At 40.6% G+C, this 16,365-nt stretch overlaps 1 protein-coding gene across 1 annotated transcript in view; it reads left to right on the top strand.

Annotated features, from left to right (window-relative positions):
- Positions 1–16,068, top strand: part of ca9 (carbonic anhydrase IX) — a 21,928-nt gene extending 5,860 nt beyond the window's left edge. The window contains exons 2-12 of the mRNA XM_023984660.2: positions 6,855–6,887; positions 7,843–8,013; positions 8,184–8,326; positions 9,328–9,420; positions 9,631–9,697; positions 11,140–11,297; positions 12,256–12,382; positions 12,645–12,728; positions 13,948–13,962; positions 14,224–14,317; positions 14,787–16,068. Coding sequence (XP_023840428.2) covers positions 6,855–6,887; positions 7,843–8,013; positions 8,184–8,326; positions 9,328–9,420; positions 9,631–9,697; positions 11,140–11,297; positions 12,256–12,382; positions 12,645–12,728; positions 13,948–13,962; positions 14,224–14,317; positions 14,787–14,847 — 1,046 coding nt within the window. The 3' untranslated portion in view covers positions 14,848–16,068. The remainder of the gene's footprint in view (positions 1–6,854; positions 6,888–7,842; positions 8,014–8,183; positions 8,327–9,327; positions 9,421–9,630; positions 9,698–11,139; positions 11,298–12,255; positions 12,383–12,644; positions 12,729–13,947; positions 13,963–14,223; positions 14,318–14,786) is intronic.
- The last annotated feature ends 297 nt before the right edge of the window (positions 16,069–16,365 follow it).

Here is a 16,365-nt window from a genome sequence, read left to right as displayed (position 1 = left end):
TATCTCAAAAGTGCTGTACAGAACCGAGCATAAACCCAAACAGCAAGCAATGCAGTGTAGAAGCACGGTGGCTAGAAAAACTCCCTAGAAAGGCAAAACCTAAGAAGAAACCTAGAGAGGAACCAGGCTATGAGGGGTGGCAGTCCTCTTCTGGCTGTGCCGGGTGGAGATTATAACAGAACATGGCCAAGATGTTCAAATGTTCATAAATGACCAGCATGGTCAAATAATAATAATCACAGTATTGTCGAGGTGCAGCAAGTCAGCACCTCACCTCAGGAGTAAATGTCAGTTGGCTTTTCATAGCCGATCATTAAGAGTATATCTACCGCTCCTGCGGTCTCTAGAGAGTTGAAAACAGCAGGTCTGGGACAGGTAGCATGTCCGGTGAACAGGTCAGGGTTCCATAGCCGCAGGCAGAACAGTTGAAACTGGAGCAGCAGCACGGCCAGGTGGACTGGGGACAGCAAGGAGTCATCATGCCAGGTAGTCCTGAGGCATGAATGAAGTAGTGTAGTGGTGTGATGTGTGTAGCAGTATGATGTGTGATGTGTGTAGTAGTGTGATGTGTATGGTGCTTCAGAAGAAGTTGGCTAAACGTTGAATGGACAGTGGACCTGGTTTCAGTTCAGAAGACAAGGTCTTTGGTATTGCATCATTGCTTCATTTCGAGATTCATTCATGATTCACTTTTTTATTTGAATACTTGGTTAGATATAAAAATGTTTTTTACAATAATGCTTTTTTTATTGTAACATCTCAATAAAGACTGTTACTCAAGTTTGTATTCAAAAGCTAGTCTTTCCAGCAATAGTTTTCACCTTTTTATGCAAGTCTTATCAAAATGGTTTTGATTAAAGTTCATTAAAACATATTTAAACCCAAAACATGTGTTTTAAAGCCTGTAAGAGTGATTAGCCAAAGCTGCGGATGTGTGTGTGTAAGCGTTCTAACACGAGGAAAATAGAGCCAGTGTTTTTCACCACTCGTCCAGATCACCTCAGGCTTATTTACCAGTGCAGATACGTCACCTAATTGTGTCAGACGCAATTACCACCTAGATAAACGAGTCCTTCCTTTAGACTTTGGACAATGGACGAGACATACAGGGGCAAGGTTAGGAGTATTGATTCTGTTATAACCTACAGTATTATCTCAAATTTCAACAAATAGTTTGAGGATATTGTTTATGCAGGGTATTATATTCCACCAAGTGATGACTTAGTGCTTCCTAGTTCAATGTCTTTGATTTCAACAGGAGGAGGCCTACACATGAGATTAGAACATTAGGCAATATACAGTAACCATTCTATTGTACCATTCTATTGTACCATTCTATTGTACCATTCTATTGTACCATTCTATTGTACCATTCTATTGTACCATTCTATTGTACCATTCTATTGTACCATTGTATTGTTTTAAGCTGGTTTGAGATGTTCCTTCATTAAAAGGCATACCTGATTAATCAAAGGAAGGATTTCAAGATTCAAAATCATATTTTACATACATTTCTTTTCATGACATGTAAACGTTCAATTGTTGCTCTTTATGAATATGCCAATGGCAGCCTAATTTCTTAATTTAAATTATTTAATATTGGCACTGTAAAACCAATTTCCGTCAGGTTGGACTCTACTGAGAGCTTACAATTAAGTGCTCCGTCCCAAAGAAAAACCTCAGATCTGAACACGAGCCTCACAGGAATTCATTCAAAAAAGAAAAAAGTTTGTCATTTCCTCAGCCAACAGTGTTGGCGTCTGTGGTATTTCGGGGGGGATACAGGCACAGTCACTGGGATACGTGCTGTATTGGGAGTACTGACAACTAAACTAACGATATGTTTCATCGTGGCTGTCTCAGTCTGTCTTTGACAGGAAGTTACAAAGTGGAGACAGCAAGACAAGTCCTGTAAACCATGTCTCCACTCATAAGACTAGTGTTGACACTGTAGACTACACACTTGCCTTGGCAGCATCTGATCCCAAACATTGGGTCTAGCCAATATTATACACATGATTTTACACATAAGGTTTTTGATATGACTGAGACAGGTTTTCATGAAGAACAAGACTAAACTAAAAACTTTTCTAGCTTCTGGATGAACGTTCTGTAACATTGGATTTATGAAGCAAAATGGGGATGTCTTGAAGATCGCTGTTAAAATAGACAGCCAATATGGATAGAACATCCCATTATAAAAAAAATCAACAGTTCAATTATTTGGTCCAAATAATCAGACCTTTGAAAATACTTGAAGATTTTCATTTAGTTCCAAAAACAAGGAATCCTTTAGCTCTTTTAAAACAAGATTTTTGGCATCGATGGAAGTTGCCCAACAAACTCATTAGGGTTTCAGTGTTTACAAATACCAAAACAGTGAGTTTACTAATCCATATTAAGCACTTGTGAGAACAAACACATTTTCTGTTTATTTTCACACAGAGACATGCTTCAATGATGGTTGTTTGAAACTAAATTTGGCCTCACCGGTATTTTGAACTGTCTAAAGAAAAGTTCAACATTTACTTTAACACATCCTTGTGAGGAATAGGAAGGGCTTTCATTTCTAACTCTATCTTTCTTTTGATACAATAATCGGATGCAGTGGGATTTGGTAAAGTAGTTTATAGAAAAGGATTTACACCCAATTAAATTGTAACCATTGTAACCTAACTGTAATTATTTCCATAATTACCTTTGTTYATCCACCTTATGGGCAAAATAAAAGTCAAATTACAACTAACCAAAAATAAAAGCAAATTTGTGCTTCTTTAGCATCTTTTGGCGTAATAATGCAATTATTTCGAATGAGGTGGACTAATATGGTAACATTTATTTGAAATGACAAAAAAATGCTGACATCATGGTTTCCCTTCTACTGACTCACTGTGGAAGAAGTGACGTACTAAATYCCGGACTGCACAGTCTGAATTACAGCACATTCTGCCTTGAGACTTGACTGTACGTTTTTAAAGGCACGTAGTCTGTGTGCCCTGGCAAAAGGTGCAGTGATTCAGAATGTGCAGTCCGGCATTTCATCAGCCAGTCCTTCCACGTGTCAGACTCAATAGCAGTAATACACTACCGTCTTCTGTGTGGCTGCCTACCGCAGAGACACGTCCACAAACCAATAGTATGGTGGCTCTTTTTAAACCGTAGAATAAAAAAAGAGGCATCACCAATGTTGGGGTAAAATATTGAATTTATGATTTACTGACCAACTGTCAAACATGGGGTTCTGCTTGTGGCTTTTCTCAGTGGTACAATAAGTATATCCATACATCAAACAGACAGGTGAATCAACTGAACGTTCCCTCCAAACTTGTTGGCGAGGTTGTTATAGTAAACTTAAACTAGGGGGRAAAATGTGTAAACTGAAATTAAAATAAAAAACTGAAACCTTTTGAGAAAATGAAACCTAACTGAAAGTCAACTCAGTCTGGCTGTGTGCAGTGGGTGACTTCTCACCAGTTTCTAAATTAAGTCTGAACACGTCACATCACAGAACTACCGGTTTCAAAATTAAGGGTCACCTCCCTTCCTAAAGTATGTCTCAGACAGACACAGTGAGGTTTTCACAGTCAAGTCTCACTGCCAGTTGTTCAAWGCGTCAAACTTCTCACTAAGATTCCTCAGTCCAGTCCTATGGTCTATTCTTAAAGGKGGATAACCGTATTCCAAATTGGATCACGGTTTTAGTGATGTCAGCATTCTGATGATATCATCATCAGGCATGTCTTTAGGTGATGACATGCTCATAATGGTGAAACTGACGGAGGAGCTATTTACAATGGAGCCCAGTCTGTCTCCCCGGTCTCCCTGGTGGCTCAGGGGCCATGTAACGCAACAATGACCCGGGGTTTTCCAATCAGGCTGTTTGGACCCGTCTGCCCCCTTAGGAACCTAGCTCTCTGTCCCGTCTGATCCCCCTGAGCAAGGTTTAAAGGCGTCCACTCGCTTCTCAGCCAAAACAGTTTGGAAGAGTTCGTGCMTATATTATGAAGACACTTTGCAAAGYTTTTGTTCATTTTGGACTTCAGTGGGGTTWTTTACGGCTGTTCGGGCACACAATTTTTTTTCTTGAGGCAAATTGAAGTCGGTAGCCAAAGTCTACRCCCCTTCAACTMATTTTCATGCAATGTTTTTCATTGAAAAATACTGCATCAAACATCCTAGTTAGATGTAAAATTGCGTGACTAAGATCTCTGCATAACGTCAAAATTAATGACATATTTTTTTTGTTATCTTAGCTTAAGACCCAAACTGCTACAGACCTATATCTATTCTACCCTGCCTTTCTAAGGTCTTTGAAAGCCAAGTTAACAAAAAGATTACCGACCATTTTGAATCTCACCGTACCTTCTCCGCTATGCAATCYGGTTTCAGAGCTGGTCATGGGTGCACCTCAGCCACGCTCAAGGTCCTAAACRATATCATAACCGCCATCGATAAGAGACATTACTGTGCAGCCGTATTCATCGACCTGGCTAAGGCTTTCGACTCTGTCAATCACAACATTCTTATTGGCAGACTCAACAGCCTTGGTTTCTCAAATGACTGCCTCGCCTGGTTCACCAACTACTTCTCTGATAGAGTTCAGTATGTCAAATCGGAGGGCTTGTTGTCCGGACCTCTGGCAGTCTCTATGGGGGTGCCACATGGTTCAATTCTCGGGCCGACTCTCTTCTCTGTATATATCAATGATGTCGCTCTTGCTGCTGGTGATTGTTTGATCCACCTCTACCCAGACGACACCATTCTGTATACTTCTGGCCCTTCTTTGGACACTGTGTTAACTAACCTCCAGATGAGCTTCAATGCCATACAACTCTCCTTCCGTGGCCTCCAACTGCTCTTAAATACAAGTAAAACTAAATGCATGCTCTTCAACCGATCGCTGCCTGCACCTGCCCGCCCGTCCAGCATCACTACTCTGGACGGTTCTGACTTAGAATATGTGGACAACTACAAATACCTAGGTGTCTGGTTAGACTGTAAACTCTCCTTCCAGACTCACATTAAACATCTCCAATCCAAAATTAAATCTAGAATCGGCTTCCTATTTCGCAACAAAGCATCCTTCACTCATGCTGCCAAACATASCCTHGTAAAACTGACCATCCTACCGATCCTTGACTTCGGCGATGTCATTTACAAAATARCCTCCAACACTCTACTCAACAAATTGGATGCAGTCTATCACAGTGCCATCCGTTTTGTCACCAAAGCCCCATATACTAACCACCACTGCAACCTGTATGCTCTCGTTGGCTGGCCCTCGCTTCATACTCGTCGCCAAACCCACTGGCTCCAGGTCATCTACAAGTCTCTGCTAGGTAAAGCCCCGCCGTATCTYAGCTCACTGGTCACCATAGCAGCAYTCACCCGTAGCATGCGCTCCAGCAGATATATYTCACTGGTCAYCCCCAAAGCCAATTCTTCCTTTGGCCGCCTCTCCTTCCAGTTCTCTACTGCCAATGACTGGAACGAACTGCAAAAATCTCTGAAGCTGGAGACTCTTACCTCCCTCACTAGTTTTAAGCACCAGCTGTCAGAGCAGCTCACAGATCACTGCACCTGTACATAGCTCATCTGTAAATAGCCCATCCAATCTACCTCATCCCCATACTGTATTTATTTATTTATCTTGCTCCTTTGCACCCCAGTATTTCTACTTGCACATTCATCTTCTGCACATCCTACCATTCCAGTGTTTAATTGCTATATTGTAATTACTTCGCCACCATGGCCTATTTATTGCCTTACCTCTCTTATCCTACCTCATTTGCACATGCTGTATATAGATTTTTCTACTGTATTATCGATTGTATGTTTGTTTATTCCATGTGTAACTCCGTGTTGTTGTATGTGTCGAACTGCTTTGCTTTATCTTGGCCAGGTCGCAGTTGCAAATGAGAACTTGTTCTCAACTAGCCTACCTGGTTAAATAAAGGTGAAATAATTCAAATAAACATTTATTTTGACTATTTTGAGGAAGTGTATACTGGCTACGGTGTCTCAAAATGGACAAATAGTACTATTGCAGCTTTTTTCAAGTTTTTCAAGTGAAAGTCTTTTAAGTGAGTATGTGAGTACACTCGTTCGGTTCTCTACTGTTCGGTTCTCCGCAAGGCGCCAGCCGAACTGAAGCATGCTGACGCCTTTACTGGCAGGGTGGATAATTGACTCATTCACACAAGGGCATACAGTGGGGATTGATAATGGGCACGTTCACACAATAGCATACAGTTAGGATTGTGTGTGTGGTTAAAAGAGTAATAGCAAATATCTGCGTCATCCAGAACCAGAGTGCTCAGATACCTGGCTCTTTCAACTTGGCTGCTTCCTTTTAACCATTTAAGGAACCTGCGCTGATTAAATACATCCTGAATGGTTGACCAGAATTGTACAGTTATGCCTAAATGTGTACTTTCGTCGTAAATGGATATGTATTGGGTTAGCCTAACACATAAGAATGGGTTACAGTTGTTCCATGTCCCAGCCTTATAATCCAAGKGATTTTTTGATGAGTGCATTTGGCMAATTTCTGTTTGGTTGCTGCAATAGCCTGATATTGCTTAAGCATAGTTTGCAATTAACTTTAATAGACATAATATTTCAAGATCAGCTATTTGGTCCCACATATCTGATCCCGAGACAACCTGTTAACCTGACGCTTTAGCCACTACCAGACAAAACAGTTTGAATTATTATTCTCTAACAACTTCAACTTTTTAGTAACCAGTAAAATTATAAACTCACAAATGCACATATTCATGCTGCTCATATTGTTTTGCTGCCGTTCACTACAAATCACTGATGAATTAATCCTCTTCCCTCTTTTTCTGCAGGTGTCCCTCACGGTGGACACTGGGGCTACGAAGGTAAATATACACAACCGTTSTTATTACGAGAATACATGCACTCTAACCTTTTCTCTGCACAGGCTAATCTGCCTTATCAGTCTAACTATCAGTTACCAACACAAGTCTCTTTTTCTGTCGCTCAAAGAAAGGCTTATCATGTCTGTAATAAAGAGAGAACCATATTTTGATTTAGTAACGGTGGTAAAATAAGATCATAATGTAAGGCAGAGGTATCAACTCTACCAATACTCAAGACACCTTACTTAGCATCTAGTCTTCATTGATATGAGTGGAACATCCCACTGTTAATGTCCTCCTCCACGATCGATCTTGTACCTGTAGCTTGGTATTACTTAGTGAGAAGAAGCCATAATGTAACTGAATGAGTGAAATTAKCGTGACCTAAGATTGATAGTTATTAAACAGTTCATTGATAATAATAATAATTGTGTTTTCTATTGTTGATCTCTTTATGACTGGTGGTGATCAGGAACTTTAATTTATAGCCTCTTGTTACAGGTGTTAAACTAAACACATTAATACTCCCACATAGTTAATCCAATATTGTCGTCCTGGAGTTAAATAAGACGGTATACAGCTTATTCATTACTATTTCCTGGTGGTCATCACTAGGACATCCTAGACGGGAAACTATCATCACTATTTCCTGGTGGTCATCACTATTTTCTGTGGTCATCACTATTTCCCAGTGGTCATCACTATTTCCCAGTGGTCATCACTATTTCCTGGTGGTCATCACTATTTAGTATTTCAGGATTCCTTACTAACTTTTTCTTGCTGGTGTTCATAGTTTCATTGACACTTGAAGTGTCATGCATATTGACTTCCTGTGTAAATCTCATGTGCAAAAAAACTTGTGTTCATAAGAAGAGAGCCGTGTCTTATCATTAACTAAGTCACACTGCCGAAGGGCCATTGTTCTGTTAATAATTTCCCCACATCCTATTGACAGATCAAGCTGCCTGGTCCTCTGAGTTCTCACACTGCAGTGGAAAATCCCAGTCTCCCATTGACATTGATACCAGGAGAGCCCTCTATGACCGCAGCCTGCCACCCATAACACTGGAGGGCTATGATCTGACAGACAGCTCAGCATTGACACTGTTGAACAACGGCCATACCTGTAAGTTCCTGGCCGTCTAATATGCATTATATTGACGCTACAAGCAACATTTATTAGGCAACATTTTTCCTTATTAAGCTGTACCAAAACGTGGATGGCTTTGCAGAGGGTTCTACTCTGTAAAAACGAAATAGAATCAAGTAGTTGTTGTGCCCTGTGTGTGTCTCCAGTGCAGCTTGTCCTGCCCAACACCATGCGCGTCACCAGTGGGTTTGACAACGAGTTTCGGGCCGCCCAACTGCATTTCCACTGGGGGACCAAAGAGGTGCCAGGATCTGAACACACCATAGATAACGTCCATTTCCCTGCAGAGGTGAGGAAGTCAKAAATACTGGGGAAATGAAAAAATGCCCCAGAATTATTGCAGGTTCAATTAGTTTAAACTCAAAATCCTTTTATTGSCCGTCAAATGTATATGTCAAGACGGGAAATTGTCTTTGGCATGTGGCTCATAGTCAACAYACTAAAAGCGACAACACTGACAAGACAACACAGCAATTTTTGTATTTTATTAGGGCCCCATTAGCTGTTGCGATAGCATCAAATACTCTTCCTGGGGTCCACACAAAACATGAAACATGACATAATACAGAACATTAATAGACAAGAAGAGCTCAAGGACAGAACTACAGAAATGTAAAACAAGAAAAAGGTTCTGTACTTACTCAGTACAGAGAAATGAAACCTAATATTCTAGGCTTTTAACATTTACATATTTACACATTCTAGGGCTTTACTATTTACATATTCATATATTCTAGGGCAATTCAATTTACATATTCATATATTATATGGCGTTAACATTTACATATTCTAGGGCTTTACCATTTACGCATTTACATATTCATATATTCTATGGATTTACCATTTACATATTTACATATTCATACATTGCATTTACATCCAGAAGCAACTGGGGCATCACTTACATTATTCACTACTAACTCTTTCTAGCTGGTGTTCATAGTTTCACTGACACGTGCAGTGTCTGTGCTGACTCAACGCTGAGAATAAAAACCTACGATTCGAGGATTTTAACATTTACATATTCTAGGCCTTTAACATTTACATATTCATATATKACATGTATATTCAGTAGCATCAAGGCCATCACTTACACATAGCCTACATATCAGTACATGCATACAAAATATTCAGGTCAAATAGGGGAGAGGTGTTGCTTTATCTGATTTTTGAAACCAGGTTTGCTGTTCACTTGAGCAGTAGGAGATGGAAGGGTGTTCCGTGCAATCATGGCTCTAAATAATACTGTACCAAACAGTGACGGACATGTTCCCATGCTTCTCTTCCCAGATCCACATAGTTCATTACAACTCTAAATATGCAAATCTGTCCGAGGCAGCCAGCAAATCAGATGGCCTGGCTGTATTAGGGGGCTTCATCGGGGTAAGTCATTCCACACATGTAGAATTATACCAGTACCCTCATAATAACTCATCATTAGTCTGTTTTCATGCACCACTATTGGATAAGATTCTAGGATAAGACATTTGTTTGACACACTTAAAAACAGACATTAATCAGAAGAATCCTCAAGATTATAATACATATACAAAAGTAATCACTTTAATCACTTCCTGACTCTTTTTGATTTAGATTGGTCTTCATGAGAATGACAACTATGAAAAGATCCTGTCTGCTCTCGCTGATGTCAGCATCGAAGGTGACCCCGTGATACACCTCTAGCCATAGACCTTGTTGTTGTGGCCAAAACATTGTGTACTACAGCATTGGATGTAGTTTACATACTCCTTTCTTGAAATGTCCTTGTGTTGTCTCCAACGGATTGGAGACTGTTTTCTCATTTATGCTTTCTAGGTTCACAAAATTAACATAGCAAGATATTTTTTGACAATTGACTGAAAATTAAACAGCACTGTATTACTGAGAATCTAATCTCGGAAACCCAGAACTAAAATCTTGCATAATTGCATCAGATGCTCCATTAGCTTCTTGGGGAGAAATATGAGAAAAGATGCTAACAAGACGAGCAACGTCGTCACCCCCCTAAACAGAAACTCTCAGCAGGGTTGTGGTCAATTCTGCAAATTATATTCTAATTCAATTCCCTCTCCCTGTAAATTCCATTAAATTAAATTAAATTCCAGGTTAGTCTTTGAATTCAGAAATAATTTAATTCCTCTCAATTCAGAAGTTAGGTAAATTCCAAGAATTCAATTCCCACTTTGGTATTATCCCCAACAGTTATATGAATTCCAATTTGAATTCAGTGGCCGTACAACATTTACGAGATTTGACATCTGCAGAAGTAAGAGCATTCATAGTTCTTGTGCTTCGGGGGGGCTGTCATACGCATTCAATACTCTTAGAGATTCAGGGCTAATCTAGCCATCCAGCTAATTACGAGCAACTGGCTAAATGAAAAGACAAGACTTGACCTTTTCTGAGATGTTGGAATCCATTTCCCGGTGCTTGACATAGGAACTCAGCCATTTCCCACCTGCATCTCCACTTCAACCATTCATTTAGCTCTATGAGCTTATCCTACAACTGTCTTCACTTTTTGTGGAAAGCTTCCCCTTCCATAGATACGGAAAGAGGTCAATGGAACTCAACCAAAACAATGGGAATGCCATGGAAACGGGTTGGGGAAAGATCCCGAATCTCCTCTTTGCCCCCCAGCAAAATTTGCCTGCATTTAAGCTAATGTTTATATGTATTTCACACTATGTTGAGGTAAAATCAGATTATAATGCTTGTATGGATGTTAAACCCAATACATGTTCACGTCATAGTGACCAATCAGCTGCATTACAGTTAAAAACAACTTTGACTACCACCACAGATTTCTGTATGCTAGCTRTGCTACCAGCTTAAATTATACGAACGGGAGTTAGCATTTATGTGCGTCTGTCCACAAGAGATTACTAAGAACCCCCATGGTGTTTCTCACATTCTTAGTGATTAGATTAGATAGTACTTTAATGTCAGTTTTCACAGAAATGTGTATTCCATACAAAACCTGCAGTGCGTTAAAAAAAATCCACAACGGAAGGAGGGACATAAACATTAAGGAGAAACAAAATGACAGCTTAAGGACCCACATGGTCCACACAATTGATGAACTATTTTACACCTTTCCAGAGTCTAACACTGAGATCCCTGCCTTCAATGTCCGTCATCTTTTGCCAAACAAGCTGGAGCGCTTCTACAGATATAATGGCTCCCTTACCACTCCTCCCTGCTTCCAAACAGTCAACTGGACAATGTTCAATGATACCATCACAGTGTCCAGGAGGCAGGTCAGTAATGATACCATCACAGTGTCCAGGAGGCAGGTCAGTAATGATACCATCACAGTGTCAGGAGGCAGGTCAGTGATGATACCATTCACAGTGTCCAGGAGGCAGGTCAGTAATGATACCATCACAGTGTCCAGGAGGCAGGTCGGTATGATACCATCACAGTGTCCAGGAGGCAGGTCAGTAATGATACCATCACAGTGTCCAGGAGGCAGGTCAGTAATGTACCATCACAGTGTCCAGGAGGCAGGTCAGTGATGATACCATCACAGTGTCCAGGAGGCAGGTCAGTAATGATACCATCACAGTGTCCAGGAGGCAGGTCAGTAATGATACCATCATAGTCTACAGGAGGCAGGTCAGTAATGATACCAGCATAGTGTCCAGGAGGCAGGTCAGTAATGATACCATTGTGTACAGGAGGCAGGTCAGTAATGATACCAGGGTTTCCAGGAGGCAGGTCAGTAATGATACCAGGGTTTCCAGGAGGCAGGTCAGTAATGATACCATAGTGTACAGGAGGCAGGTCAGTAATGATACCATTGTGTACAGGAGGCAGGTCAGTAATGATACCAGGGTCTCCAGGAGGCAGGTCAGTAATGATACCAGGGTKTCCAGGAGGCAGGTCGGTCACCAACCCAGGAGATTGATTTACAGATTGACTTGCATCATGAATACCTCCTTGAGAGTACAAGAGATCCACTACTACTTGTACTATATGTCTGTATTTTCATGTCTAAAAATAGATCTTCAAACAAGATAAATCTAACCTTTAGACAGAGCACTACTAGATACTGTTTTAATTTGTTCGAGACATTTATTCAATTCAATTATATGGTAATCTGTTTGAAAACTGTGTTGGTCATGTGGGCTGAACATAACAGTAGAATCTATCTTCAATCTACAATATGGTAATGGATCTCCATGTTGATGGTGTCCATGTTGTGTTGTTCTCCAGTTGGCTGCTCTGGAGGACACCCTGAAAGCAGGCCAACACCAGCACCTGACCAAGAACTTCAGAGCACCCCAGCTTCTATATGGGAGACACGTCCTCGCCTCGTTCACAGACACTCCCACCATAGTCGGTTAGTAAAACATCGTCCCCCTATGCACACTTGACGTGTGTTCCACCTTAGGCAACCTCGCTGTCTTGTGAGACATTCACAAACTATAGACCAACGTCATTTCAGAAGCTGAGCCCAGGTCAAGGGTTACGGTCCTGGTTGCACAACTCTTACAAGCCAGAGACTTTTTGTTGAGGTTTTGTATAAATATGATTATTTATTCATATTGTACTTTCTATCTATTCCCGTTAACATTGAGATAAGTCATTGTTTTTGCTTGCAGTCGCAGGACATCCAAGTATCTCAATCAACACCTTGTCGGAGACTGATGCCTCTAACAGTGAAGGGCCATCAACTGGGCCATCCGGTAAGCAAACTATTATAAATCCAAAGACTCTTTTTTAGTATGATTAAAGTCAAACTCTGACGAGCCTGGAGTTACAGGATATATAATAGTGGCTTCTCACAGCCGCTGTCACGCGGAGCACCGAGAGAGTCTAGTCATGTAAGGACAACCACGGCATTTAAATGGCCGCTAATAATCACTTGTTGAATATGCAGGGCCCAATTGTCATCCATTTAGAAGAAATATGGTAGCCTAGTCCCAGATCAGTTTGTGCTATCATTTTAATATTGTTTGGCATGACAAAGAGTGACAAGGAGTTGACAAGCAGCTGACATGAGCACAAACAGATCTGGGACCAGGTTAAAACACTGGCGAGCACAAGCAGATCTGGGACCAGGTTAAAACGCTGGCGAGCACAAACAGATCTGGGCCAGGTTAAACCGCTGGTGAGCACAAACAGATCTGGGACCAGGTTAAAACGCTGGTGAGCACAAACAGATCTGGGACCAGGTTAAAACGCTGGTGAGCACAAACAGATCTGGGACCAGGTTAAAACCTGGCGAGCACAAGCAGATCTGGGACCAGGTTAAAACGCTGGCGAGCACAAACAGATCTGGGACCTAGGTTAAAACGCTGGTGGTGCATAGGACAATTATTCTCTGGACGTACATGAGTTTTATAAGGGCAGGTGGCGCATGGTAGCCATACTCCCCTTATCTTAATGTTTTCTTGAACATGCTCTTAGGCTGTTTGACATACAGTTAACTGGAGTCCTGTGTGTACAGTGCAGTGTGTACACAGCATCTTGACTTTTCATTATTGATGTGATAGATGTCACTGGCTTTGATGCCAGAGCTTTTATTTGTAAAGGTAAACTGTTATTGGAGTAGAGTGAAGTTGCCCCAATACGCTGATCTTGGGTCAGTATTTCATTTCCCCCCGCTAATGGTTAAGGTTAGGATTGGGGAAGGGGAAGCTGATCCTAGATCTGTACCTAGGGTAAACTTCACCCCGGAGCACTATTATCAGTGTCTGACGGGGCGTTTCGATGTAGATTGTACATATCAGAAGTTAAACAAGGCCTTGTGCTCTGAGCTGATGTTATACGTTCACCATGCTGACCTTACCTGTGTGACAAGAACACAGACTGTTTATATGAAGGACTGTTTAACATTTTACATGATGGAGTGTATGTTTAAATGTTTTAATATTCCTCTCTCTTTTTGTCATGTTTCTGTAGAGGTCCTGGCAAGAGGTAAGCTGTGCTCAACAGTAATACAAATCCAACGTGTACGACTTCTAACTAAATATAAGATATACAGTTTAAACGGTTTAAATACTTTCCCATGTATTCACTTCTTAAACAGTATTTAAATGAAGTTAAACACAAAATATGTAATTGATAACTGATGATGTTAAATTTTCAAAATTSAGAATTGGTTTGTAACTGCCCAATTAAGGTAGGTTCATAAAGACTTCTACATGGTAAACATCTCATTTATCTCTTGATTTACAGGAGACATCTTGGCCATAGCCTTTGGAGTTCTCTTTGCCGTCACTTTGCTGCTATTCACGCTCTACGCATATCAACAGCGTAAAAAATACTCGAGGTAGGTAAGACTCTTTGATTTTCTCATTTCTGACAAATGATGAGTTCTGGTGTTGTTCCCGGCATTTCCCAGAATAAAGACAGTCTTTGGCCGGCCCGTCCAATCATAAAACCAAATGTCCATGGAAAGATGCCTCTGTTTTGGTATGCAACAGATGTTCATTGCTGAAGACCAAATGTCCTTCGTCAAAGACCAAAATGTCCTTTGTCAAAGATTGTTTGAAAAGAATAAGTCATTTTGTGACCCTTTGTTCCCTTGATTCCGGGATTCGTCATGTTTTCTAATGATTGGACCCTCTGCACCCAACATACTATACTACATGCATACAGCTATACATACACCTATATAAACTGGTCAATATCGACCATTGTTATGTCATAACATACGGGCTACACGTACACTCCTATGCCAATGAGTTAAGCAGAGGCTGCAGGTWCACATTTTGTCTGTGTATTTCCTTTCTCTGCAGTATCAAAAAGGACTCCAGACAGAACGTTATCTACAAACCAGCAACTAAAGAAGAGGCATAGATGTCACTGGAAAGGAGTCCTATTCAGATTCCATATTCAAACTATTTTCAATAAGAATTAAAGAGATTATCCAGTACTTTTGTAGACTTTTTAGCCAGTAGTTCTGAAAGTAGCTCTCTCAAGCCAAAAGTGGTCCCTGAAAATTGCGTACTATATCAGATTATGTGCAGATACTGTATGCGCAGCCCGTCATCGCTCTCTCGCTCGCTCTACTGTGCATGATGTGCCTCTTGCTAGCTGTCACTATTATGATGAGGGGTTGAAGCTCATTAGTTGAAATCAAACTGGAAAATGGAGGGAAAATGGACCAGCACAGCTTCCAGAAAAACAGTCGCTTTCAAGCTAGGGATTTCATGGCTAATTACGGTAAGACAGTCATTCTGATAATAGATTATGCATGTATGAACTACACATTGACACATCCAGCCCAAGGTGGGATGTTTAAAAAAAGACTTAGTCGTTGCCAATGTTCCGGAGCCGGTGTCTTTAAAAGAGTTATGATAGAGAATTCATATTGCTCAAACCAAGTTTGACATTTGCTCAGAATGATTGTCCTTGTCTTTGTTACTAATGCAAAGTGGTTTAAGTATGTAATATGTGTCAGTGGAGGCTGCTGGGTTGGAGGAGGACGGCTCATAATAATACCTGGAACGGAGCAAATGGAATGGCATCAAACACATGGAAACCATGTGTTTGATGTTGTTGATCACTTTCCACCTATTCTGCTCCAGCCTTTACTACGTGCCTGTCCTCCTAAATTAAGGTGCCACCAACCTCCTGTGATGTGTGTATATGGTACGTGTAGAAGAATAGCTGTAGTTACCACCCGAGTAGGAATGTATACAATCTGTTCTATTTAATTGTGATGGAAAAATGATAAGATGTTCATGAATACAATCCACCTGTCGATGTTCTAACTTCAATACAATTGACTTACTGTCGAAGAAAGTCAAATCACTTTTTCCCAGGGTGTTCACTTCGTTACAAGTACTAGAGCTGCAGATGAAAGTGTTATGCTGTATCGTGTGTGTTGGATATCATGCAGGAAGTGTTTTATATGAGTGTTGTATTGTTATTACTGTATATCCTCTAATGTATTCACACTTGTCACTAATACCGTTAAGTTGTTTTGTAGTTTACCTCTCAACTTCTCCACAATGGTGTATACTGATGTGCAATTGGACCTTGAAATGTACAATAAATGTGTTATATTCTTATAAAGTCTGTCTCATATGCCATCTATTAACTATGAGCAATACAAATCTACCAAAATGGGGATTAAATGAAGCCACTGTGTCATTTAGTTAGTATGGTCAATCAATCATCAGTAAAATGCTACAGTAAATAGCTATTTTWAAAATATTTATCCTTTATTTAACTAGGCAAGTCAGTTAAGAACAAATTATTATTTACAATGACGGCCTACCCCGGCCAAACCCGGATGACCTGGGCCAATTGTGCGCTGCCTTATGGGACTCCCAATCACAGCCGGATGTGATACAGCCTGGATTCAAACCA

This window comes from Salvelinus sp. IW2-2015, linkage group LG4q.1:29 (genome assembly GCF_002910315.2).
Source record: "Salvelinus sp. IW2-2015 linkage group LG4q.1:29, ASM291031v2, whole genome shotgun sequence".
NCBI lineage: Eukaryota > Metazoa > Chordata > Actinopteri > Salmoniformes > Salmonidae > Salvelinus > Salvelinus sp. IW2-2015.
The sequence above is the reverse complement of the archived record's forward strand: the minus strand, read 5'-3'. Positions and strand labels throughout refer to the sequence as shown.